Genomic DNA, 25,860 nt, shown 5'->3' with positions numbered 1-25,860 from the left:
GGAAAGACTAAAGAGGTTAGGACTTTTCAGCTTGGAGAAGAGACGACTGAGGGGGGATATGATAGAGGTGTTTAAAATCATGAGAGGTCTAGAACGGGTAGATGTGAATCGGTTATTTACTCTTTCGGATAGTAGAAAGACTAGGGGGCACTCCATGAAGTTAGCATGGGGCACATTTAAAACTAATCGGAGAAAGTTCTTTTTTACTCAACGCACAATTAGACTCTGGAATTTGTTGCCGGAGGATGTGGTTAGTGCAGTTAATATAGCTGTGTTTAAAAAAGGATTGGATAAGTTCTTGGAGGAGAAGTCCATTACCTGCTATTAAGTTCACTTAGAGAATAGCCACTGCCATTAGCAATGGTTACATGGAATAGACTTAGTTTTTGGGTACTTGCCAGGTTCTTATGGCCTGGATTGGCCACTGTTGGAAACAGGATGCTGGGCTTGATGGACCCTTGGTCTGACCCAGTATGGCATTTTCTTATGTTCTTATGAAACAAACATGCGGATAAAGCCAAAATACAAAGCCTGGGAAACTAAAATGTCTGAACGGTGGAATACTTGAGAGAGAGCAAAATTCAAAAATATAAGAAATGCACATTCCTAAAGATGACATATTTAAATTGCTAACATCTCAAAATATATATATATTTTTATTTTTTTTTACCTTTGTTGTCTGATCTTTGTATTTTTTTAATCAGTTGGTCCTGGTCTCTTTTTCCCATTTTTCCCTTGTCACTCATTTCCTAATTCCTTTTTAGTGTCTTTCTTCTACTACTGTCTTCTTCCCTTCCACATACACACACTTTCTCTCACAGACTGCCTCACACACTCAAGCTCTCATTCTCATATGCTCTCCCCCGGCCCCAAGCTCACATTCGCTGCAGACATACATACAAGCTCTCACTTTCTCACACCTCCCCAGGCTTATATTCTTATGCACACACACGCACATCCAAGCACCCATTCTCACCCACACACACAAACCCAGACTCCCATTCTCACCTACACATATACACATTTAAGGTCCCATTCTCACCCACACACATTCAAGCTTCCATTCTCACCCACATATTCAAGCTTCCATGCTCACTGACAAATTCAAGCTTCCATTCTCACCCACCTATTCAAGCTTCCAAGCTCACCCACAAATTCAAGCTTCCATTCTCACCCACAAATTCAAGTTTCCATTCTCACCCACCTATTCAAGCTTCCAAGCTCACCCACAAATTCAAGCTTCCATTCTCACCCACACAAATTCAAGACTCCATTCTCACCCACACAAATTCAAGGCTCCATTCTCACCCACACACATTCAAGACTCCATTCTCACTCCCATACACACCCAGGCTCCAATTTCCAGCCACACACACACACCAAGGCTCCCATTCTCATCCACACATACACATACACTGCTATCTTCGGGCCTTATGGCCGACCGATCTTCCTGTTTGGGGGGGGGGTGGCGGGGGAGTAGAGTGGAAGCACCGCGCACAGCTTCCGCTTCCTCCCCCTAGAGCAGAAAGATCAGCGGGCCTCTCCTGCTGCCTCTGGCCTCCTGCTATCTTTGGGCCATTCGGCCAACTGATCTTCCCTCGGGGGGGGGGGGGGTAGCAGAAGCTGTGTGCGGCGCTTCCGCTCTCCTCCCCCCCACCAAACAGGAAGATCGTACGGCCCAAAGATAGCAGGAGGCCGGTGGCAGCAGGAGAGGCCCACTGATCTTTCTGCTCTGGGGGAAGGAAGCAGAAGCACCGCGCACAGCTTCTGCTCCCCCCCCCAAACAGGAAGATTGGTCGGCCATATGGCTGCAGGACCGCTTCCCCATGTGTGCCGTGATGGCGCGCCAGGCTTGGGTCCTCCTCTTCACTGTCGCGGGGATGGGATCCCGTGACAGCCTTGCAGTTCCGGTGCCAGTTGGCTGGGGCCTTGGGTCTAAATTGGGTGGGCAGCTGCCCACCCGTGGCTACCCTACTGCTCACAAGGTCTTCCTGGAATTTATTACAATCTGCTTGTGATTTAACTACTCTGAACAATTTTGTATCATCTGCAAATTTGATTACCTCACTTGTCATATTTCTTTCCAGGTCATTTATAAATATATTGAAAAGTACGAGTCCCAATACAGATCCCTGAGGCACTCCACTGCCCACTCCCTTCCACTGAGAAAATTGTCCATTTAATCCTACTCTCTGTTTCCTGTCTTTTAGCCAGTTTGTAATCCACGAAAGAACATCGCCACCTATCCCATGACTTTTTACTTTTCCTAGAAGCCTCTCATGAGGAACTTTGTCAAATGACTTCTGAAAATCCAAAAATACCACATCTACCAGTTCACCTTTATCTACATGTTTATTAACTCCTTCAAAAAAGTGAAGCAGATTTGTGAGGCAAGACTTGCCTTGGGTAAAGCCATGCTGATTTTGTTCCATTAAACCATGTCTTTCTATATGTTTTGTGATTTTGATATTTAGAACACTTTCCACTATTTTTCCTGGCACTGAAGTCAGGCTAACTAGTATGTAGTTTCCCGGATCGCCCCTGGAGCCTTTTTTAAATATTGGGGTTACATTAGCCACCCTCCAGTCTTCAGGTACAATGGATGATTTTAATAATAGGTTACAAATTTTTACTAATAGGTCTGAAATTTCATTTTTTAGTTCCTTCAGAACTCTGGGGTGTATACCATCCGGTCCAGGTGATTTACTACTCTTCAGTTTGTCAATCAGGCCTACCACATCTTCTAGGTTCACCGTGATTTGATTCAGTCCATCTGAATCATTACCCATGAAAACCTTCTCCATTATGGGTACCTTCCCAACATCCTCTTCAGTAAACACCGAAGCAAAGAAATCATTTAATCTTTCCGCGATGGCCTTATCTTCTCTAAGTGCCCCTTTAACCCCTCGATCATCTAACGGTCCAACTGACTCCCTCACAGGCTTTCTGCTTCGGATATATTTTAAAAAGTTTTTACTGTGAGTTTTTGCCTCTACAGGCAAAAATTCTTTTCAAATTCTCTCTTAGCCTGTCTTATCAATGTCTTACATTTAACTTGCTAACGTTTATGCTTTATCCTATTTTCTTCTGTTTGATCCTTCTTCCAATTTTTGAATGAAGATCTTTTGGCTAAAATAGCTTCTTTCACCTCCACTTTTAACCATGCCGGTGATCGTTTTGCCTTCTTTCCACCTTTCTTAATGTGTGGAATACATCTGGACTGTGCTTCTAGGATGGTATTTTTTAACAATGACCACACCTCTTGGATGCTTTTTACCTATGTAGCTGCTCCTTTCAGTTTTTTTTTTAAATATTTTTCTCATTTTATCAAAGTTTCCCTTTTGAAAGTAGCACGAGAGCCGTGGATTTGCTTACTGTCCCTCTTCCAGTCATTAATTCAAATTTGATCAAATTATGATCACTATTGCCAAGCAGCCCCACCATTATTATCTCTCTCACCAAATCCTGTGCTCCACTGAGAATTAGACCTAAAATTGCTCCCTCTCTTGTCGGTTCCTGAACCAGTTGCTCCATAAAGCTGTCATTTATTCCCATCCAGGAACTTTATCTCTGTAGCATGTCCCAATGATACATTTCCCTAGTCAATATTGGGGTAATTGAAATCTGGTAACATAAAGAGTCAATAATTATCCACTGTGATCCATATTAACAGCAACAAAAGTGGAACAAAATATATTTAGAGATGATGGCTAAAGAAGGCGTCAGCAAGCCTGACGTTGTGTGTATTCTTACAGAGACACCAACCGGTCTTTTCAATCATTCGCCTTCTTTTAAATTTATTTACTTTCAAAATAATTTTTTGTTCAAGAATTTTTTCTTTTTCTTAAAATGTCCTCCGTCAGTCATAGACTCTTTCAAACAGAAATGCTTAACTTCAATACGGCCCTACACGGCCCGTGTTTCACCCGAAAGCTTCCTCAGGGGCGTATGAACACTGTATAGACAAGAGTCTGCATCCTATAATAGTAATAAAGCAACAATTACATCCTTTATCTTCAAGAAGGTTAGAAAAACTTGTACTTATCTGAAAATTAAGCCAGCTACCAATTCATCCGGACATCACGTCTCAAACCGGTTTGAGACGTGTTTGAGACGGTTTGAGACGTGTTGTCCGGATGAATTGGTAGCTGGCTTAATTTTCAGATAAGTACAAGTTTTTCTAACCTTCTTGAAGATAAAGGATGTAATTGTTGCTTTATTACTATTATAGGATGCAGACTTGTCTATACAGTGTTCATACGCCCCTGAGGAAGCTTTCGGGTGAAACACGGGCCGTGTAGGGCCGTATTGAAGTTAAGCATTTCTGTTTGAAAGAGTCTATGACTGACGGAGGACATTTTAAGAAAAAGAAAAAATTCTTGAACAAAAAATTACTTTGAAAGTAAATAAATTTAAAAGAAGGCGAATGATTGAAAAGACCGGTTGGTGTCTCTGTAAGAATACACACGTCAGGCTTGCTGACGCCTTCTTTAGCCATCATCTCTAAATATATTTTGTTCCACTTTTGTTGCTGGTAATTGAAATCTCCCATTATTACTGCACTACCAATTTGGTTAGCTTCCCTAATTTCTCTTAGCATTTCACTGTCCGTCTCACCATTTTGACTAGGTAGACGGTAGTATACTCCTATCACTATAGTCTTCCCCATCACACAAGGGATTTCTACCCATAAAGATTTGATTGTGCATTTAGTCTCATGCAGGACGGCAGAGTCCTGTTGGACTCTGCCGTCCTGGACATAAAGTGCCACACCGCCTCCCAGGTGCTCCTCTCTGTCATTGCGATATAATTTGTGCCCCGGTATAGCACTGTCCCACTGGTTATCCTCCTTCCACCATGTCTCTGAGATGCCAATTAAGTCTATGTCATCATTCACTGCTATACATTCTAATTCTCCCATCTTACTTCTTAGACTTCTGGCATTAGCATACAAACATTTCAAAGTTTGTTTTTTGTTTGTATTTTCATTCTGCTTTTTAATTGATAGGGATAAGTTAGAATTTTTTAGCTCAGCTGAGTTTTTAGTTGCAGGCACTTGGACTACTTTTCTTATTATTGGCACCTCACTGTCGGGATGCCCTAATTCTAATGTATCATTAGTATCGTTTGAAGATACCTCCCTCCAAACCATGTGCTGCTGAACAACTGTCGGCTTTCCCCTTTGTCCTAGTCTAAAGGCTGCTCCATCTCCTTTTTAAAGGTTAGGGCCAGCAGCCTGGATCCACCCTGGTTAAGGTGGAGCCCATCCCTTCGGAAGAGACTCCCCCTTCCCCAAAAGGTTCCCCAGTACTTACAAAATTGAATCCCTCTTCCTTGCACCATTGTCTCATCCACGCATTGAGATTCCGGATCTCTGCCTGCCTCTGGTGACCTGCGCGTGGAACAGGGAGCATTTCAGAGAATGCTACCCTGGAGGTTCTGGATTTAAGCTTTCTACCTTGGAGCTTAAATTTGGCTTCCAGAACCTCCCTCCCACATTTTCCTATGTCATTGGTGCCCACATGTACCAGGACAGCTGGCTCCTCTCCAGCACTGTCTAAAATCCTATCTAGGTGACGCATGAGGTTCGCCACCTTCACACCAGGTAGGCATGTTACTAGGCGGTCCTCACGCCCACCAGCCACCCATCTGTCTACATTCCTAATAATTGAATCACCAACTATGATGGCTGACCTAACCCTTCCCTCCTGGGCAGTAGGCCTTGGAGACACATCCTTGGTGCAAAAGGACAATGCACCGCCTGGAGAGCAGGTCCTTGCTACAGGATCCTTTCCTGCTGCACCAGGTTGATGCTGTCCAATCATGAGACCTTCTTCCTCCAAGGCAGCACCAGGGCTGCTAGTCTGAAGTTGGGATTTGGCTAATATGTCCCTGAAGGTCTCATCTATATACCTCTCTGTCTGCCTCAGCTACTCCAGGTCTGCCACTCTAGCCTCCAGAGATCAGACTCGTTCTCTGAGAGACAGGAGCTCTTTGCATCGCATGCACATGTACAATTTCTCACCGGCGGGTAAAAAATCATATATATGACGCTCAATGCAAAAGACTGGGAAGCCCCCCTCTTGCTGCTGGACTGCTGCCTTCATCTCATATTTGTTCAGTTCCTTGTTAAGTTTTAGGTTGCTATGGGAGTAGGAATGTGTCTAATTAATGTCCTTTAAATGTATTAATGAATTCACTATATGTCTGGTAGTGGCAAAAGGGGAATGATCAAACTCTTAATAAGTTTTGTTTTTTTTGTTTGTTTTTTTGTGAAAGTGGTACCTGCCTATAAATTAAAGGATGAGCTAGGGGTGGGTTGGGAAATACAAACTGTCTAACTTCAGTTAGGCAGCCAGAGTGACTCACTGCTCTCTTGATTAACAATGTTGGTACCTAATCAAACCAGATCACACTACCTTAGCACCTTTCCAAGGTGAGTGCTGAACCTTTCAACCTTTTTACTTAGGTATACACTGCTCCTAGCTTATTTCTAGCTTCTGGCTACTTTTTTTTTTTTTTTAATATACAAACACTCCAACTTCTGCTTATTACCTGCCTTACAGACTATTAAAAATAAACACACTAACTACTGCTTATTAGCTGCCTTACTGACTGACTATTTAAAAATACAGTCTAACTTCAGTTTATTCCCTGCCTTACTGACTATTAAAAGCACAAACACACTAAAAATATTCCCAAATAGTTAATTTCATCCCAATACTTAAAAAAAAAAAAATTCCCAAGCAAAAACTTATTGATTCCTTTCAGCCACCAGCAAGGTGATCCTCTCCTCTCAGTTCTCCAACTGGATTGTGAGTTACTGAGCTCTTCCCTTGCAATATATATTGTGCTTCTAAGGTAAATTAGTGCAAAACAATCCCTTTGGAGATTTACACTACAGTTAGCTGTCCTGAGTGACTCACTGCTGTTCTGATTAACAAATGATGGTACCTAATCAAATCAATCACACAACCTTAACACTTCAGTTAGTCAGTCAGAGTGACTCACTGTTCTCTTGATTAACAAATGTTGCTACCTAATCAAACCAAATCATACTACCTTAACACCTTTCCAAGGTGAGTGCTGAACTTTTCAACCTTTTTACTTAGGTATACACTGCTCCTAGCTTATTTCTAGCTTCTGGCTATTTTTTTTTTAATATACAAACACTCTAACGTCTGCTTATTAGCTGCCTTACAGACTATTAAAAATAAACACACTAACTACTGCTTATTAGCTGCCTTACTGACTGACTAAAAATACAGTCTAACTTCAGTTTATTCCCTGCCTTACTGACTATTAAAAGCACAAACATACACAAACACACTAAAAAATATTCCCAAATAGTTGTCATCCCAATACTTTTAAAAAAGAAAATTTCCCAAGCAAAAACTTACTGATTCCTTTCAGCCACCAGCAAGGTGATCCTCTCCTCTCAGTGCTCCCATTCTGCTTGTCTTCTCCATTTTAGATACTTTGATAAGCTTTTCATCAATGTAATCCTTATTCTTCTGGATGCTTCTCAGTCTCACCACCTCGTTCTCGAGTTCTGCCACCTCTTTCCAGAGGGAGTCGATCTGCAGACATCTTTCACACTGATCCAGTTCTTCACTGTGGATCAGGACATGTGTCTGGACAGCAGTAGAACCGGTGAAAGGTTTGGCGATACGATGTTTCCCAGCCATCCTTCAGTTCCTGGTAGCTTCTGGTACATGTGAAAGAAATGAGAAAGACCTTATTGACTTTTGTTTTGAATTAAATTAATAAAACCTGCAAAAATTTACAATCAGGAGTTGTGCATGCTTACAGTCCTCTTCTGCTGCAAGGAGTGTGCGGCCTCAAGAAGCTGTGGAGCCTGAAGCCTGGATTCACTCGTGGTGACCCCCTCTGCTGGGGGCTGCTGGGTAATGCATGCAGATGAGCCTTCCAGTCCTCTTCTGCTGCAAGGGGTGTATATATTTAGTTGTGTACATACAGGAAATATAAATAGAATTAGCATTTGTAAAGCATATTTCATACAAATAGGATGGCATCATGGTGTTCGGAAACAACCCAATGCTGTGTTCCTGGAATCTGATCTTGATAGCTTCTGCATAGGGAAGTGGCAATAATGCTGCTAGTGTTACTACCCAATTCCAAATGGGTTAAATGGATCCCTGAATGATACTGTAACTTTCTCTATGTCACATGGACATGCCAGGCCTTTTCCTGACACCTGAATGCTGGCTCCAATCTCCTTCAGCGATCACGCCAAGACTCATGTAAGCCAGGAATCACTAAGTAACACGTGTAGGCCAATGATATTTGTAAGCAGAACGCGCACTCCCTTTATTTTGGGGTAACACTTGTCCAGGCTCTCTGATACTGAATTACCATTAACCAGAGGATACCTCCATCTCCCCTCAGTTGAGCGCCCCAGGAATGAGATTTGGATTATATTGTATGTAAACATCTATATATTTGTTGTAAGGAAGGGAATAGCATTTGTTTGTTTAGGAATGATGATAGCTTGGCTTGGTAAGTAAAAAGGCAGACTGCTTTCTTTTTGCCTACCCCCAGCCCAGACACCCCCAGTTCTCTGATCAGTGTCAAAAGACCCACATTAGTGACACTGCAAGCACTTCCATCCCAGTGAAGCATGATGTCACAACAGGAGAATGGACAGGACTGATTTTATTTCCCTGGGAAAGTTTAGAATTGTATACAAACAATGCATAAACCAAGTCTGTTCTGTTTGTTTTCTGTGGTTTGCTTAGGCTTCGGTGTAATCAGGAAGCAGAATTATACCAGTTAAGCCAAAGGAAGCGTGAAGTTTGGCTGAGGTTGTCTCTCTTTCCTAAGCCAGCTGTGGAAAATGTTATCTTTTCAAGGATTCCTAGAGATGCCTTTACTAGATTTTAAGCTATATTGAGCAAGGACTCTTTTGGGTGCCTATACGGTGTTACATGCATTTCATAGGAGTATAGCAAGGTGTAGCAGTAGTACTCCATTTTCGGCTTAGCCTGTTGCTTGTCAGATTAGCCCAGAGGTAGGACTGGCTTACTGGTAAACAGGGCACCTGTGGGTGGGTGCGACAGCCTGCCAGTGATGCAGATAACACAGGCAAACCAGGGCTGCAAGCTATGATAGCACCTCCTGGCTCCAGCTTACCTAGAGAAAGCAGCTGCTGCACACAGCCAGTCCTGGATGTTTCTGAGGTTCCTGAATGTTCGATTCCCTTTCTCTTGCAGGCTACCGATAAGGGAAGCAGGAAGCGGTACGAGCCCTCAGATAAAGACAGACAGCCTTCACCCCCAGCCAAACGCATGAACATGACGCCTGACAAAGGTGAGCAGTAGTCAGCCACATGGCTATGGTGGTAGCTCGAAGGAGGAGGAGTACTTTCTATGCAGTAGCACTAGGAAAGGGAGTACCATCCCGATCCCGAGGAAAAGAAGTGCCTGCAACATAGTTGATTGAACAGAAGATCTACATTTGTCTTCTGTCCTAGCATTCTGTGGACCGCCAGTGATTAGCAAAACATTTTTTCTAAGGGAAGATTTGAAAGCATTTTGGTTTATTTTTCTTTACTAATGTTTTCTAGTACAGCCCTCTACACAGCTCTGCCACCTTACCTCACTTCTGCCCTGCAGCTCCCTCTGCTGTTCCACTGCTGAGCCCAACACACAGATCCTCCTTTACATCTGAACTCCCACGTAACTCTTATCAATACACTTCACCCCTGCTCTGCAAGAGCCCCTGCTATTCTAGATCTGAGACTCACACACAGCTCTGCCAGTTCACCTCAGTCCTGCCGTGCTGCAGCCCCTTCCATTCCAATCCTGAGACCTTGCTAATGCACTTCAGTCTTGACCAGTCTTAAAGTTGAAGAAAAATTTTCTATAGAACTTGCCTAAATTATTTGGACATGCCCGTTGGCAGCAGACCCAGTGTTCACAGTAGGTGCTGTCTTATGTGCATTCTGCTCTTCTAATCTTCTTACAGTAGTTCGTGATCGGAAACAAGTGGGGAGAGCACCATCACCGAAACAAGATCGCCAGCGAGTACAGAACCCCAAACCTGCTCCCGTTCAGCCAGAAAGGTCAGTCCTTGTCCTGCTCAATGTACTCTTCCCCCCACCTCTTATGGATAAGAGATGTAATGCAGTCGTAGCAAACAGATGTGCTTTAGAAGTTTGCATTATTGCTGGGAGCTCCAGGTCATGTTCACTTGCTCTTCTACTGACGCTGAAATTCCAGTTTTCAGTGTTTTGCAATGTTCCTGCATGAGAAACGTGACTTGAGTAACTCAGCCTGTGTTGTCTGTGCTCATTACATCAGCACACATTTGAGGACAGTAACAAGGGACCTGGGGGTATTTTAAGACTCCTGTTAGTCGTTTGAGCCATTCTGACTATAACTTGGAGCTAAGTTGGGCATACCTAAGGCTTTCTGGAACCTGGAAAGCTAAAGGATAGGTCAGCTTGAATTGGGAAAAATTAAGTTTGTAGCAAAAGCTGGAAGGATAACAAGAGCTGAGTAATTATATAGATCAGGGGTGGCCATCTCCAGTCCTTGAAAGCCACAAACAGACCAGATTTTCAGGATGTCCACAGTGAATATGCATGCACTGCTTCCATTGTAAGCAAATCTATCTCATGCATATTCATTGTGGATATCCTGAAACCCTGGCCTGTTTGTGGCTCTCAAAGACTGGAATTGGCCACCCCTGATATAGATAAAAACAATTAAACAAACTTTGTTAGGTTAAGATTACGAACAAATTTATCTCAGTTGAATTGAAACCTGCTATACAAAAGTTTCTCACAGGGTCTTCACTAGATCTGTACTGTTCCCTTACTAGGGAAGAAAATCTTGCTATTACCAGCATTTATGTCCTCAATATAGAGGACTCTGTAATGCACAGTGTGGCCACATTGCAGTTGCATTCATTCACTGTAACCTGCAGCATGTATTCAAAGCATTTTACTCCTGTTGTCAACGAGTTTGGAGAAAAGGTACTGATCACCCAAGTCAGCTGTGTGTATTAGTAGCATGGGCCTGGGTCTTGGTTCTGATCTTGAAAGCTCAGATGCATCATCATTTATTTATTTATTTATTTAGAAAGTTTTCTATACCGAAATTAGTGGGGACATCATATCGGTTTACAGCGAACTTATAGACTGGAAATTACAATTAAACAGGGAAGGGGAGGGGATACAAATAACTAGAGAGAAGCGAGGAAAGGAGAGAGGACAATCGCAACGGGCAACTTGAGGACAGAACAGCAACAAATGGAGGAGCATTATAAATATAGTTATATAACAGCAATGTACAGTATATAATATAAAATGTCTATATACAGTATAGAATAGTATCAGGTGTAACCATGGGAGCAAGAAGCAAGGGGGGCTGTTAAGGGTTTTGAGGGAAGGCTTGTTTGAAAAGCCAAGTCTTTAATAAGGATCTAAATTTCGCAGTGCATGATTCTAGCCTAAGGTTGGTTGGTAGAGAGTTCCAGTGCGTGGGGCCAGCAATGGAGATGGCCCGGTCTCTCGTGGATGTAAGGTGGTGTGCCTTCTTTAAGGGATGGCACTTGGAGGGTCGCTTTATTGGAAGTTCTAGTGGGTCGGTTGGAGCATGAGTGGCAGAGGGGGTCATCAAGCCAGTTGGATTTGTGTGAGTAAATGGCTTTGTGGATAGTGGTGAGGGTTTTATAGAGGATACGGGATGGGACAGGGAGCCAGTGGAGGTCTTTCAGGACGGGAGTGATGTGGTCATATTTGTGAGTATTGGAGATAGTTCTGGCTACTGCATTCTGCAGCAATTGGAGGGGTTTTATGGAGGTATGGGGTAGGCCAAGGAGGAGGGAGTTACAATAGTCCATTTTAGATGAGAGGGTGGCCTGAATGACAGTACGGAAGTCATTAGCATGAAGTAAAGGCTTCATTTTCTTCATGACATTGAATTTGTAGAAACCCTCCTTGAGGATTGTATTGATGTGTCTTTTTAGGTTTAGTTGCTGGTCGATCTGAACCCCGAGGTTTCTGGCACAGTGCTGTGAGTGGAGTGTTTTGTAGGCAGGATCGTTAGCAAGATTGAGTTTAATAGGAAGGTGTTGAGAGATGAGGAGCAGTTCGGTTTTGGAATTGTTTAGAGCCAAGTGGAGTTTTGTGAGTATTGATAGCTGCAAGGCAATTTCCCCAGAATTCAAGGACGTTAGGTAGTGAGCCTTGAATGGGTATAATGATTTGCACGTCATCAGTGTACAGATAGAATTTGAGGCCGAGATCAGTTAAAAGCTGGCAAAGGGGGAGTGAGATATATATTGAATAAGGTGGAAGAGGAGAGGGAGGAACCTTGAAGGACTCCCTGGGAGAGGGCGTAATAGGTGGATTCAGCGTTGCCTATCTTAACAGAGAATTGCCTGTTAGTGAGATAGGAGGTGAACCACTGAAGTGCAGAGCCAGAGAGGCCGATGTCAGATAGGCGGGCGAGGAGATGATTGTGGTTTATGGTGTCGAAGGCAGCCGAAATGTCCAGCAGGGCAAAGATGTAACAGTGTCCTTGGTCCATGCCTCTGATGAGGTAATCAGTTAAGGAGAACAGGAGGGTCTCGGTATTGAGATACTTGCGGAAGCTGAATTGGGAGGGATGCAGTAACTTGTTGGTTTCAAGGTAGTCTATTAACTGGGTGTTGATGACCTTTTCCATAATTTTAGAGATGAACGGGAGGTTGGATATAGGGCGAAAGTTAGCAAGGGTCCTTAGGGTCTAATGAGGGTTTCTTGAGCAGCGGTTTAACCACTGCATGTTTGAGGGAGTCTGGTACAATGCCTGAATAGAGGGAGCAATTGATGATGTCAGCAATGGGTTGGGAATGGTGTCAGGTATCATGAGGAGGGCTTTAGTAGGAATAGTGTCAGAGGGGTGTGTTGCAGGTTTGATCTTTTTTGAGGATTGATACGATTTCGGTTGATTTATTTTATTTATTTATTTATTTCTTTTGTATACCGACATTCGATCGAGATATCACATCGGTTTCCAGAAAACAGGTTGAATAGAGCCGGAACTGCCCTATTTTACATTGTAACAAGAGAACAGTTGATTAAACAATAAATATAAGGAACATTGTAACATATGAATAAAATTAAAATTAAATATTAGTGGGTATATAGAAATGGCAAATAGCCTATATACAATATGTACAATATGACTTGGTTATGAGTAGGGTGGGGGACAGGGAAGAGGGAGGTTACGAGAAGGGTGGGGGACAGGGAAAAGGGAGGATAGAGAAGGGGGGAGGGGTTATGCGTTCATGCAGAGTAGAAGTTATGCGGTAAGGCTTTCAAGAGCGTTTATTATAGGATGTTGGGGTTCAGGAGGGAATGCTTTCAAGAACAGCCATGTTTTGAGCTGTTTTTTAAAGACTTGCGGTGAGGGTTCGTTTCTGAGCTGTGGGGGGAGGGAGTTCCAGAGGGTAGGGCCAGCTATTGTAATGGCTCGTTTGCGTGTTGTATTGAGGTGAGCATTTTTAAGAGTTGGGATGGAGAGGAGACCTGAGTTGGTGGATCTGAGATTTCTTTGTGTGAAATATGGTTGGATGTTGTTGTTTAGCCAGACCATTCTGTTGTTGTTTATTTTTTTTTGATGAGACAAGGTCTAGGGAGTTGGTAGCAGAGGTAGCGCCTGAGACAAGGTCTAGGGAGTTGGTAGCAGAGGTAGCGCCTGAGCCTACAGGGAGGGGATGGGGGTCAGGGGGGAATCTAAGGAGGATATTTGCAATTTTGTTGTGAAAATAGAGAGCCAGTTCTTCACATTTGCTGATGGCCTCGTTGTCTGGAATAGCGGGGGGAGTGGGCTTGGTGAGATTGGATACTTAGGTGAAGAGGGCTTTAGGGTTGTATTTGTAGTCATGTATTCTTGCGGCATAGAAGTCGCATTTAGCTTTCAGTGTAGAGGATCTGTAGTGATGTAGGAAGGATTTGAAAATAGAAGCTTTTTGGGAGGTGGGGTCTTTGCGCCAGGCTCTTTCCTTTTGCCTGAGGTCATTTTTCATTTGTCTCAGCTCAGTGGAGTACCATGGTTTTTGTTTTTTTGCTGATGGATTCACTTCATGTCTGGTGATGGGGTACAATTTGTTGGCAATACCTAAGGTGACATTGCTCCATGAGTTGAGGGCAGCCACAGGGGAAGAGTAGTCGAGATTGGACAAGGGTCCAGCTAGGGCTGAGATGAGGTCCTCGCTGGGGCAGTGTTTTCTATAGACAATGGAGATGCTTGTGAGGGGGTTGTATGAAATAGGTGTCTTTATAGAGAGTGAGGTTTTGATAATGGAGTGGTCAGACCATGGGTCAGGGGTACATGTGGGCTTGTTAGGAGAGTGTATTCTTGCGGCATAGAAGTCGCGTTTAGCTTTCAGTGTGGAAGATCTGTAGTGATGTAGGAAGGATTTGAAAATAGAAGCTTTTTGGGAGGTGGGGTCTTTGCGCCAGGCTCTTTCCTTTTGTCTGTGGTCATTTTGGAGAATTCTTACATTGGCCCAATTAAAGGTGTGACAGCCTGCAAAGAATTGTGGTTTAAATGTAAAATGGATGTCTGAGGAGGCAGTGACTGCGCAGGACGGAATGGCTGCCTGATTTTGAGCTCCTGACCCCCTGAGTACTCAATCTATCTTTTAAACTAGACCATCTGCCTTCCGTGCCTTGAATTCTTTTCTACTATCGAGTGGCAACAGCCTAAGGATGACATCCGAGTGAAAACTGACTGATCTTAAGCAATTCTCTTTTAACAAACATGCAACAGAGCTGGTGGACAATACGCCCGAACAGGAAGAGCCAAGCTGCATGATAGGAGAAATAACTGCGTTACATCTCTCTTCTGCCAAACCTCCCGTGCAAAATGACTTACCCTCAAGGAACGAATTTCGGGAGTGCCTTAGTGGAATACGCAGCGCTATAAAAGTGCTTAAAAACAAACTGCAGGAAAAAATGTTGGATCTCCAGGAAGAGTTCACAGAGCTGGGCCACCGCGTAAATGAATTGAAACATGCACTGAGAGGCCTATGTGGTTTCCATCGATCACGTTAAACTCCAGCAGAAGGAGATGCAGCCAAGATCGAAGATCTGGAGAACAGATTGTGTCAATGTAGTTAGCGCTTCAGGGGAGAAACGGAGACTCCCGCCTACGAACACTGTAGGTCTGTCGTTGACTCAGTCTGTAAACCTTATTGAAAGAGTCCTCTAATAATACCAGCAAGGATATTAATAGGGCTACTGGAATCAAGCTGAAATGGGCTCACAGATCAATAAGCCCTAAAGTCAGCAACAGAGCCTGTGATATTATCGTGTGTTTCCACTACTAAAACCCAGATATTTGAGATAGCATGAAAAAAACATGAATGAATGAAGGAAGATCATAAAATAAATATATATGCCAATCTAGCACCCTCCACATTGAGGAAGCATCAGGAGCTATGAGACATCACTTTGCTCCTTAGATCTAAGAATATTAACTATCGGTGGACCTTTCCATTTGATCTTGTATTCACGCTTAAGGGAATTTCTCACAAGATTCATTCTGTATCTGAGGCTGTGGGCATACTTCAGGATGAAGGGCTCTCTATTAACATCACCGTCCCTAAACGGGTGGCTGCGGCGCCCAGTATGGAAACGCCTTCCCAGATGGATGTGGCTGACAAGGGTGGAATTCGTCTGTGCTGCCATTTGGGAGTCTCACAACCAAACGACACTGACAATCACTGAAGAGGGAGGAAAGAACTGATGAGATATGTGTGACTACTAGGGATGTGCAGAGGGACGCCATATGTTGCATTCGGGATTCATATTCATCAGGGGGCAGATACGTTGCATTCGGCAAGGGGGGCCCCTGATACATTCATGCGTTAATTCTTATTCGTTTCCCGGCTAAAATTGAATTAACTACAACCCCCCACCCTCCTGACCCCCCCCACCCCCCCCCACCCTCCTGACCCCCCCCCCCCCACAAGATGGCGCCGGCCATCCATTGCTCCTACCATGTGACAGGGGCCGACCAATGGCACCGGTAGCCCCTGTGACATAGTAAGGTCAAAGGCTATCGGCGCCATTTTGAATACCGGCAGCCGAGGGCGTAAGTGCAGGAGATGGTTCCCAGACCCCTGCTGGATCACCAGGGAGTTTTGGTAAGTCTTGGGGGAGGGGGGACAGGAGGGTGGGGGTTTTGTTTAAATTCGCTCCTTTAGATGGCTGAATAATTCGGCGAACATTAGTTGTATTCGTGGGGAATCGCGATACGTTTCGCTTCCCCACGAATACAACTAATATGGCCCTATACGTTGCGGATTACCAATACGTAGGAAACGAATGCACACCCCTAGTGACTACTTCGTTGGATGTGTTTCTGGGCACACAGTACACTACTTAACCTAATTTTTTGTATTTTTTTTTTTTTTTTTTAATAGAGGCTCTTTTTATTATTTTCTTTTTGGGTTGTTCACTAATGGATGGTCTATAGTTTCAGCATGTTCGGGGGAGGGGTATTGGGGATATTGGGGGGCTCTGTTCTACTGCAGATGTGCCTTCTTCTTCCTAGGGAGTGGGATCTGCATGGGACTGATAGCAAATCCAGTTATTGGGTAGGGATTGCTGCGGGTGGAAAGGGAGGGAGGGGCAGTGAGGAGCTTGGTTGCTGGGGAAGTCACTGGCGGCAATATAGGGTATTGTTTGGGTTTATTGCAGTACAGATTGTGTGGGTAGTATGGTTGGTGCACATTTCCTAAGCATTAGAAGGAGGGGTGGGAACCTATCTAAATAATGCCAAGGTGGTGGCCTGGATTGCAAACTGATTGACGGACAGAAGACAATGTGTGATGGTAAATGGAACTCTCTCTGAAGAGAGAGTGGTGTTAAGCGGTGTTGGGACTGGTCCTGTTCAATATCTTTGTGAGTGACATTGCGGACGGGATAGAAGGTAAGGTTTGTCTTTTTGCGGATGACATTAAGATCTGCAACAGAGTGGACACGCCGGAAGGAGTGGAAAGAATGAGACGGGATTTAAGGAAGCTGGAAGAGTGGTCAAAGATATGGCAGCTGAGATTCAATGCCAAGAAGTGCAGAATCATGCATATGGGGTGTGGAAATCCAAAAGAACTGTAATCGAAGGGAGTGAAGGGCTGATGTGCACGGAGCAGGAGAGAGACCTTGGGGTGATGGTGTCTAACGATCTGAAGTCAGCGAAACAATATGACAAGGTGATAGCTAAAGCCAGAAGAATGCTGGGCTGCATAGAGAGGAATATCAAGTAAGAAAAGGGAAGTGATTATCCCCTTGTACAGGTCCTTGGTGAGGCCTCACCTGGAGAACTGTGCTCAGTTCTGCAGACAGTATCTCCGAATTGGCAGAGATGGAGGCGGTCCAGAGAAGGGTGACCAAAAAGGTGGAGGTCTTCATCGAATGACTTATGAGGAGAGATTGAAGAATCTAAATATGTACACCCTGGAGGAAAGGAGGAGCAGAGGTGATATGATACAGACTTTCAGATACTTGAAAGGTTTTAATGATCCAAAGACAATGACGAACCTTTTCCATTAGAAAAAAAATCAGCAGAACCAGGGGTCATGATTTGAAGTTCCAGGGAGGAAGACTCAGAACCAATGTCAGGAAGTATTTCTTCACGGAGAGGGTGGTGGATGCCTGGAACGCCCTTCCGGAGGAAGTGGTGAAGACCAAAATTGTGAAGGATTTCAAAGGGGCGTGGGATAAATATTGTGGATCCATAAAGTTTAGATGATGTGAATGAAGAGAAGAGGCATGGGGGTGGCTTGCGGGAATGACAGCTACTACCTGGAGATTAATACCCTTATTCAATAAACATACTCACTGTTAATGCGACTCCAACATTGCTCTATGCTTCAATGGCAAGAGGAAATGTGGAAAAAAGGATTTGCATTCACAAAAATGCGGGGGAGTAGCTTGCTTTTTGCGGCGGTTACTACCCCAAACCAAATAAGACTGATACTTCACTTTCAATGCATATCCAGCATAGCTCTCTGTTTCAGTGGCAGGAGGGAAAGAAGAAAAGAGGATTTATATTCAGGCAACAACCAACAAGGACTGAATTACATAGTCTGGGTAAAACAAATAAGCATGAGAGTAACTTACTTGTTACGGCGGTTACTACCCCGAATCAATTAAGCCTGATACTTCACTTGGAATACATATCCAGCGCAGCTCACTGCTTCAACGGCAGGGGGGAATAAAGAAAATAGGAATTATATTCAGACAACCAAGAAGGACTGGATTGCACAGGCTGGGTAAACAAATAAGTGTGGGAGTGGCTTGCTTATTGCGGCGGTTACTGCCCCTAACCAATTAAGCTAGATATTCACTTAGATGCAGCTCCAGCACTGCTCTCTACATCAATGGTGGGGGTGGAAGGGAAATAGAACCAAAAAGTTACTAATAAGGGCCAAGAGTAACAGATAAGTATGAGAAAAAAAAAATGTGTGAAAGCTTACTGGGCAGACTGGATGGGCCGTTTGGCCTTCTGCTGTCATTTCTATGTTTCTGTATATATAATGGCTATGTTTCGTATATTTTCTCTTAATGTTAAAGGGCTAAATACCTATAGAAAGAGATATCTTTTATTCTGTGAGTTATCCTCTTCTTGAGCTGCTATTATTATGATCCAAAAAACTCACCTGAAGAAAAGAAATGAGCATCTGATGAATAATAGAGATTTTCCCCATATATCTTTGCATCTTGCTCTAGAGAAGAGAAATATGCCAGGGTTTGTATTTTAATCACACAACATTTAAGATTTGAGATTTTGGGCTGTGTCCAGGATCCCAGAGTACGATTCTTGTTATTTATTTATTTAGGCAAGTTATATACCATCTTTCCAAAAGAAGATCATAACGGTTACTTAGAATAAGGGTGGGAGGCGCCATGTACAACCTAGTTTGTGTCTGTGCTCCTAATCATGGTCAGGAATCTTTTCTGGCATCTTTGGAAAGAGTGTTAATCTCCCAGTCAGAAGGTACATAGATGATAGGAGGCGATTTTAATATGATTAGGTTTCCCACCCTAGATAATTCTTATATGACAGTCAGTGGACTGAAGAGAGCATGAAATATCTTGACTCAAATGATGGAAAATTGGTCATTGGATGATATTTGGTGCCAATGTTTTCCTTTTTCCAGAAACTGCACCATTTTTTCTAAACCACATGGGTCTTACTCTCAAATTGATTTCTTCCTTGTGGATAAAGGGATTATGAATAACATAACAAATGTTGCACCGGTATGGTTTGACCTTCAATTTACTAATTATGACACTGGGAGTCGTTACTGGCATTTGAATGAATCTTTATTAAAAGATGAAGCTATATATAATCAGCTCTCTACAGGAATATTTTCATCTTAATAGACAGGGGCACACCTCCCCTGCCTGTGTATGGGAATGCTCTAAAGCAGTTTTGCGAGGGCAATTGATCTCCTTGACATCCTACAAAAAGAAGAAAAAAGAGAAAATTAAGTCTGACCTCCTGAAAAAGATAGAAACTTTATCTTTTCCTAGCGTGTAGCCAGATGGACTCAGGACCAATGGGTATAGTGTACTCCTGATAGCAGATGGGAGACGGAGTCAGATTTCAAAGCTGATGTCAACCTACATATACCCATGCAGGAAGCTCAGCTCTTCAGTATTTCTCCGTCTCCTAAGCAGATAGGGGCACTATTTATTTTATTTATTTAACATGTTTTGTATACCATCATGTTGTATACCAACATGTTTTGTATACCATCTGAACGGTTTACAGTAATCATATTAGTTAAACAAAGTTACATCAGAGCATCTACAGTGATCATATTAGGTGAACCTATTAGGTGAACATGGTTGCATCAGATAAGCCCAGTAGCCCTGCTACTGGGCTTACCATACACCCCAATAAGACCACTACAGATATTACAAAACACAGCTGCAAGAATTTTAACTGGTAAAATTAAAAGAGAACATATCACCGACACTCTGATTGAACTACATTGGTTACCCATTGAGCAAAGAATACAATACAAGACTTTATGTACCATACATAAATTAATACATGACGAAAAAGCAGAATGGCTGAACACAGCCCTCCACGTACACGTTCCCCACAGAAACCTATGATCAGCAAACAAAGCCCTACTAACTATTCCCTCAGTTAAAACAGCTAGACTAACTCAAGTAAGGGATAGGGCCCTATCCCTAGCAGGACCTTTAATATGGAACAATATGCCTTTAGAAATCAAATTGCAAAGAAACATCAAAACCTTCAGAAAAAGTTTAAAAACATGGCTATTTAAGCAAGCATACCACAAAGAGAATGGAGAGTAGAACCCAGGGAAATGTAGGCTGCGGTCAGTAGAACTCCCACACACACACCTTTTTACTTAATTTGTGTTTCTCATTTTTATTTTTTTATTCTTTCTTTCTTTTTTCTCTCAACAACAAAGAGCTAGAGTTAAGTAGTACTTTATCTTATAGCTGATACAGAGAAAACTGGACATGACCTACAACACCCACCAATTAATACTTATTATGAAACTGTTATAGTATTTTGATGGCACCTGTTTAATTGTTATAATTTAAGGCATTTCTATGCAGCATGTAGTTATGTACCCTATTGTGAACCGTTGTGATGGCGTCTGCTTAACGACGGTATAGAAAAGATTTTAAATAAAATAATAAATACTAAAAAGGTTCTTGTGCGGCGTAGAATGGGTCTCTGCCGGTGGACAAGAAGGTATATATGTTGGATGGTTTGTCTGGTTAGGATAGTTACAGCAGGTATTTCCGGTTCAAGGTATACTTAGGAGGTTATTTGTATATCATGATAGGGCATTGCACGTTGTCCTTAGATGTTATTATGTTGCTTGAAAGATGTGGATTTCTTCTTGGTGTTGGATTGGGTGGGAGTCTCTTGGTGTTGATGGTTGAGTGAGTTTGCATAGGCTCTGGTGAAAAGCCAGGTTTTCAACTCTTTTTTTTTTTTTTTTTTAAAGTTTTGATGTTTGGTTGAGTTCTTATTTTGGTTGGTAATGAGTTCCATAGTGCAGGGCTGGCGATGGATATAGCTCTCTTACGGGTTGTGTTCAGATGAGTGGTTCTTACGTGCGGAATTTTGAGGAGGCCTTTATTCGTTGATCATAGTTTCCGTTTTGGAGCGTGGGATTCGATGTATTTGCTCAGCCAGTATTTTTACTGTCCTGTGATTATTTTATGCGCGTCACTGTGCGCACGGCTCAGTTGAGCTGGCAATACGGCGGTCAAGGGGGGGAAATGGTGCAGCCGACCATGCAGACAAGATGGCGACCCCGCCCCCCCCCCCCCCCCCCCCCCCCCGAGGATCTCCACATGTGTGGACTAGAATAGTGTTAGCACGTGTGTGGACTAGAATAGTGTTAGCAATTTTAAACCAAAGAAGAAAGCAAGCTTACCTCTAGAAGACAAGGCCCGCTCTCCTGCGGTGATACCTAAGGGTCCCTACCCCAGTCGAGAATTCCTGAGGTGATTTCTGAGATCCCTCAGAGGCAAGCCTCAGTCCGGTAGCCGGTTCCCGGCGTGGACTTAGCCCCCAGGGTGGCTGAGAGGCAGCGGGTGTAGAATCGAACACGTCAGTGAAGGTAATTCCCTTTCCCCCCACAGTCTGAGACTGCCCGGCACGAGACCGGGAAACGCCGAGACCAGGTATGGTAGAAACCTCTCTTAAGTCTCCGGTCTCCGAGGCTCAAATAGCCGCACACATCGTCCCTTCCAGCGTCTGTTAAATCGGGTTGAGCAGCCCCCTCTGGGCTAGACCCCGATCCGGTACGAGGGTCCACACACATGGAGACCCTCCGGGGGGGGGGGGGGGTTGCCATCTTGTCTGCATGGTTGTCTGCACCATTTCCCCCCCTTGACTGCCATATTGCCAGCTCAACTGAGCTGTGCGCACAGTGGCGTGCACATCTGTGTCGTGCGCACAGCGACGCGCATAATGGTGCCGGGCGCATAGCGGCCCGCATAAACAGCCCAAGCGCACAAATATTGCTGCTCGCACAGCGGGCGCACATCTCAGCCAGGCACACATCTGTACGCATCCCGCATGCACATCTTCGGCGCACCCAGAGCACACAACTAAGCCTCCCGGCGCATACACCCATACGCACAGACGAGTTTGAAGCTCCCCAAGAGCACAAACCATGGCACCGCCTGCCGAGAAGGTCAAGGGACAAGCCCTCTGCCCAGCCTGCCACCTGAGAGCTGCGCAACCTGAAGTGGCCTCCTCCCTATGCCAGCAGTGCGAAGAGGCTCAGGGGGAACCAAAGCAAGGTCCCTCACAGCTAGTAGTGGGATCCGGATCCACTAATGATAGTACCCCAGACCTCTGTATCTCCAACTCGGCACCTACACAGGAAGGCACCTCCGGAGCCTCCACTATAGCACTGCCTGGAATCAATATGGATCTAGGGGCGTTTTCCTGGGTGGAATTCTTCAAAGGGCTGCAGACCTTTGTCCAAGCGCACTCAGTACCAGCTGCAACTCTGTCCTAGTCGCCACCAGAAGCACAAGACCTTCCTAGCACCTCTCGGGCCCTTTGAGACATGCCCTTCCTAAGCAAGAGCCTCCCTACCGGGGATAGACACCTCGGAGGACGATGCTGACTCCCTGGAGGAAGGAGAAATCCCCCCCAGGGATGTAACCATATTGAACCATGCTGCGATTCTTCTCCAAAGACGAGTTACCAGCTCTCATGTCCCAGACCCTGAAGACACTAGACATTCCAGGCACAGATACCACATCGGAACCAAAAATAAACCCCATCTTGGTCTCCCTCCGTCAGGCCTCATGCTATTTTCCAATGTTGCAAGCGGTACAGCAACTGATTGACCTGGAATGGAATGCCCCAGAGGCCAGCTTCAAAGGAGGATGGCCTCTGGGGCATATATCCCTTGGAACCCGCAGCTAAGGAACTCCTGCGGCTCCCAAAGGTGGACGCCATGGTCTGCGCAACCTCCAAGCGCATGACCATTCCCATCGAGGGAGGAGCGGCACTAAAGGATGCCCAGGACAGACAACTGGAATCCATCCTTAAACAGTCCTTTGACATAGCAGCAATGACTCTTCAGATCGCTTCCTGCTGCGCCGCGTTGGCACGTTCTTACTTGCTCCTCTCCAGAGACGCAACCACGCCTGTTGAGACAATGGAACCTGCGGTATCATTCCTCATGGATGCTACCTCAGACCTAGTGCGCACCTCTGTCAGGAACGTCGCCTTGGCAGTGGCAGCCAGAAGACATCTATGGCTCCGAAACTAGTCAGCCGATGCGACATCCAAAGCGAACCTCACGAGGATGCCCTTTAAAGGATCCCTATTGTTTGGAAGCAAATTGGAGAAACTAGCCAACAAATGGGGAGAATCTCCAGTACCTCGTCTACCGGAGGACAGGAACAAAAGAAACCAGCGCTCCTCCCCCCAAAGAACCAAGGGCAGAGGAGCTCCTCACTTTAGACCGTACAAGAACACACACTATCAAGCACCTCGTCCCGCAGGCAGGGCTTAGTCCTTTCGGAATAGACACAACAAGAGGGAAACAGGCTCAGATACAGGCCCCGGCTGCACTCCACAATGAGAATCAACAGACCCATCCACAGGAAGAAGTCATAGGGGACAGACTTACCCTCTTCTAACAAAGATGGGTCGAGATAATGTCAGACAAGAGGGTCCTAACCATCATTCGAGAAGGATACTATCTGGACTTCCACAGCATCCCTCCAGACAAATTTGTGAGATTACTGTGCCACTCCCTCTCCAAAAGGACGGCAGTAGAAACCACACTGACAAAACTACTCAGCCTAAAGGCGATAACCCCGGTGTCCACCACCAACAAAATACTGGGCACTATTCCATCTATTTTATCATTCCCAAGAAGGAAGGAACGTTCCAGCCCGTCCTGGACCTCAAGGCCTTCAATCATTACCTGAGGGTACCACACTTCCGCATGGAAACCCTACGCTCAGTCATAAGGGTAGTATAGCCGGGAGAATTCCTGACCTCACTGGATCTATCCGAAGCCTATCTCCACATCCCGATCCATCACGACCATCAGCGCTTCCTACGCTTTGCAATACTGGACCATCATTACCAGTTCCGTGTGCTACCCTTCGGACTAGCTACAGCCCCTCGGACCTTCACCAAAATCATGGTGGCAGTGGCAGCAATACTGAGGAAAGAAGGAATCCTTGTACATCCTTACCTGGACGATTGGCTAATCAGGGCAAAATCTCCAGAGGAAAGTTACCAGGCGACCACCAGAGTCAAGAATCTGCTGCAGGATCTCGGGTGGGTCGTCAACATAGCCAAGAGCTGCCTGCAGCCCTCCCAATCGCTAGAGTACCTGGGAGTCCGGTTCGATACCAAGCAAGACAAGGTTGTCCTCCCCCCTCCAAGGAGAAGGAAACTGATGGGTCAGCTGCGAAAACTGTTGAACTATGCACGCCACAAGGTATGGGACTACCTCCAAGTCCTCTGTCTCATGACATCAACCCACATGCGCCCACTACAAATTTCCTTAATGTCACGATGGAACCCGACGTCTCAGAACTACTCCATTCACCTCCAGCTACCAGCAGAGGTTCAGACCCAGCTCCAATGGTGGCTACAGGAAGACCATCTGAGCAAGCGAGTAAAACTATCCCCACCGAACTGGATCTTGCTCACCACGGATGCGAGCCTGCAAGTGTGGGGAGCCCACTGTCAGGAACTGACGGCCGAGAGACAATGGGACAAGGAAGAGGTGGGATGGAACATAAACCGACTGGAAGCCCGAGCAGTCAGACTAGCCTGTCTACGATTCGGCCACAGACTCCGGGGCGAGTCTATCAGAGTCATGTCTGACAACGCCACAACAGTTGCCTAAATCAACCGCCAGGGAGGAACCAGAAGCCAACAGGTGTCCCTGGAAATAGACCCCCTCATGGTGTGGGCGGAAACAAACCTTCAAGGGGTCTCAGCCTCCCACATCGCGGGAAAAGGCAACGACTCTGCGGACTACCTCAGCAGAGAGAGCCTAGACCCAGGGGAATGGATGCTGTCGACCACAGCCTTCCTGAAAGGAGCCATAATCAAGCCAATCATTAAGAAAAAGAACCTTGACCCCCTAAATCTGAGCACTATAGACCAGTCTCCAACTTACCCCTAATAGCCAAACTAATTGAAAAAAACAGTTCAAAAACAACTATCAAACCACTTAGTAGAAAGTAGTAACATATTATATCCTGCACAACATGGTTTCCGCAAACACTACAGTACTGAGACATTATTACTAGCTTTATCAGACAATATCTTAAGAGGCTTTGATACAGGAACACATTACATTCTGATTCTATTGGATCTCTCTGCAGCATTTGACACTGTAAATCACAAAATACTAATCAATAGACTAAAGGAAATAGGACTCAATAACAAATCAATAAACTGATTTGAGTCATACTTAAACAACAGATGTGTAGTTTAACAGACAAAGTTAAACTACAAACAGGAGTCCCACAGTGTTCAGCCCTGTCCGCAACACTCTTTAACATTTACCACCTCCTAGTATGTCACCTACTCGCTGGACTTGGAATAATACACTACATATACACAGATGACATACAACTACTGTTACCCATTGTAAACACAATTGAAGAAACAATGAAACTGGCTAATATGTATCTTGAAATAATCAAACAACTCCTAAACCAAACGGAACTGGTAATAAACATTGATAAAACTGAATTATTACACCTAAAACGAAAAAATATACACCCTACACAACCTACAATCGCAATCAAAAATAATCAAACCGTAGAGTTAGCAG

At 44.6% G+C, this 25,860-nt stretch overlaps 1 protein-coding gene across 10 annotated transcripts in view; it reads left to right on the top strand.

The window, feature by feature from the left end:
- ZC3H18 (zinc finger CCCH-type containing 18) overlaps positions 1 to 25,860 on the top strand; it is a 302,002-nt gene that overhangs the window by 267,350 nt on the left and 8,792 nt on the right. For 9 of the 10 annotated variants that reach the window (XM_029608639.1, XM_029608642.1, XM_029608646.1 and 6 more), the window contains 2 exons: positions 9,234 to 9,330; positions 9,988 to 10,084. In XM_029608639.1, coding sequence (XP_029464499.1) covers positions 9,234 to 9,330; positions 9,988 to 10,084 — 194 coding nt within the window. The remainder of the gene's footprint in view (positions 1 to 9,233; positions 9,331 to 9,987; positions 10,085 to 25,860) is intronic. The other variant, XM_029608640.1, reaches the window with a different exon arrangement.

Source organism: Rhinatrema bivittatum, chromosome 7, assembly GCF_901001135.1.
Source record: "Rhinatrema bivittatum chromosome 7, aRhiBiv1.1, whole genome shotgun sequence".
NCBI lineage: Eukaryota > Metazoa > Chordata > Amphibia > Gymnophiona > Rhinatrematidae > Rhinatrema > Rhinatrema bivittatum.
Note: the sequence above shows the minus strand (reverse complement) of the source record. Positions and strands in the feature narration are given on the sequence as shown.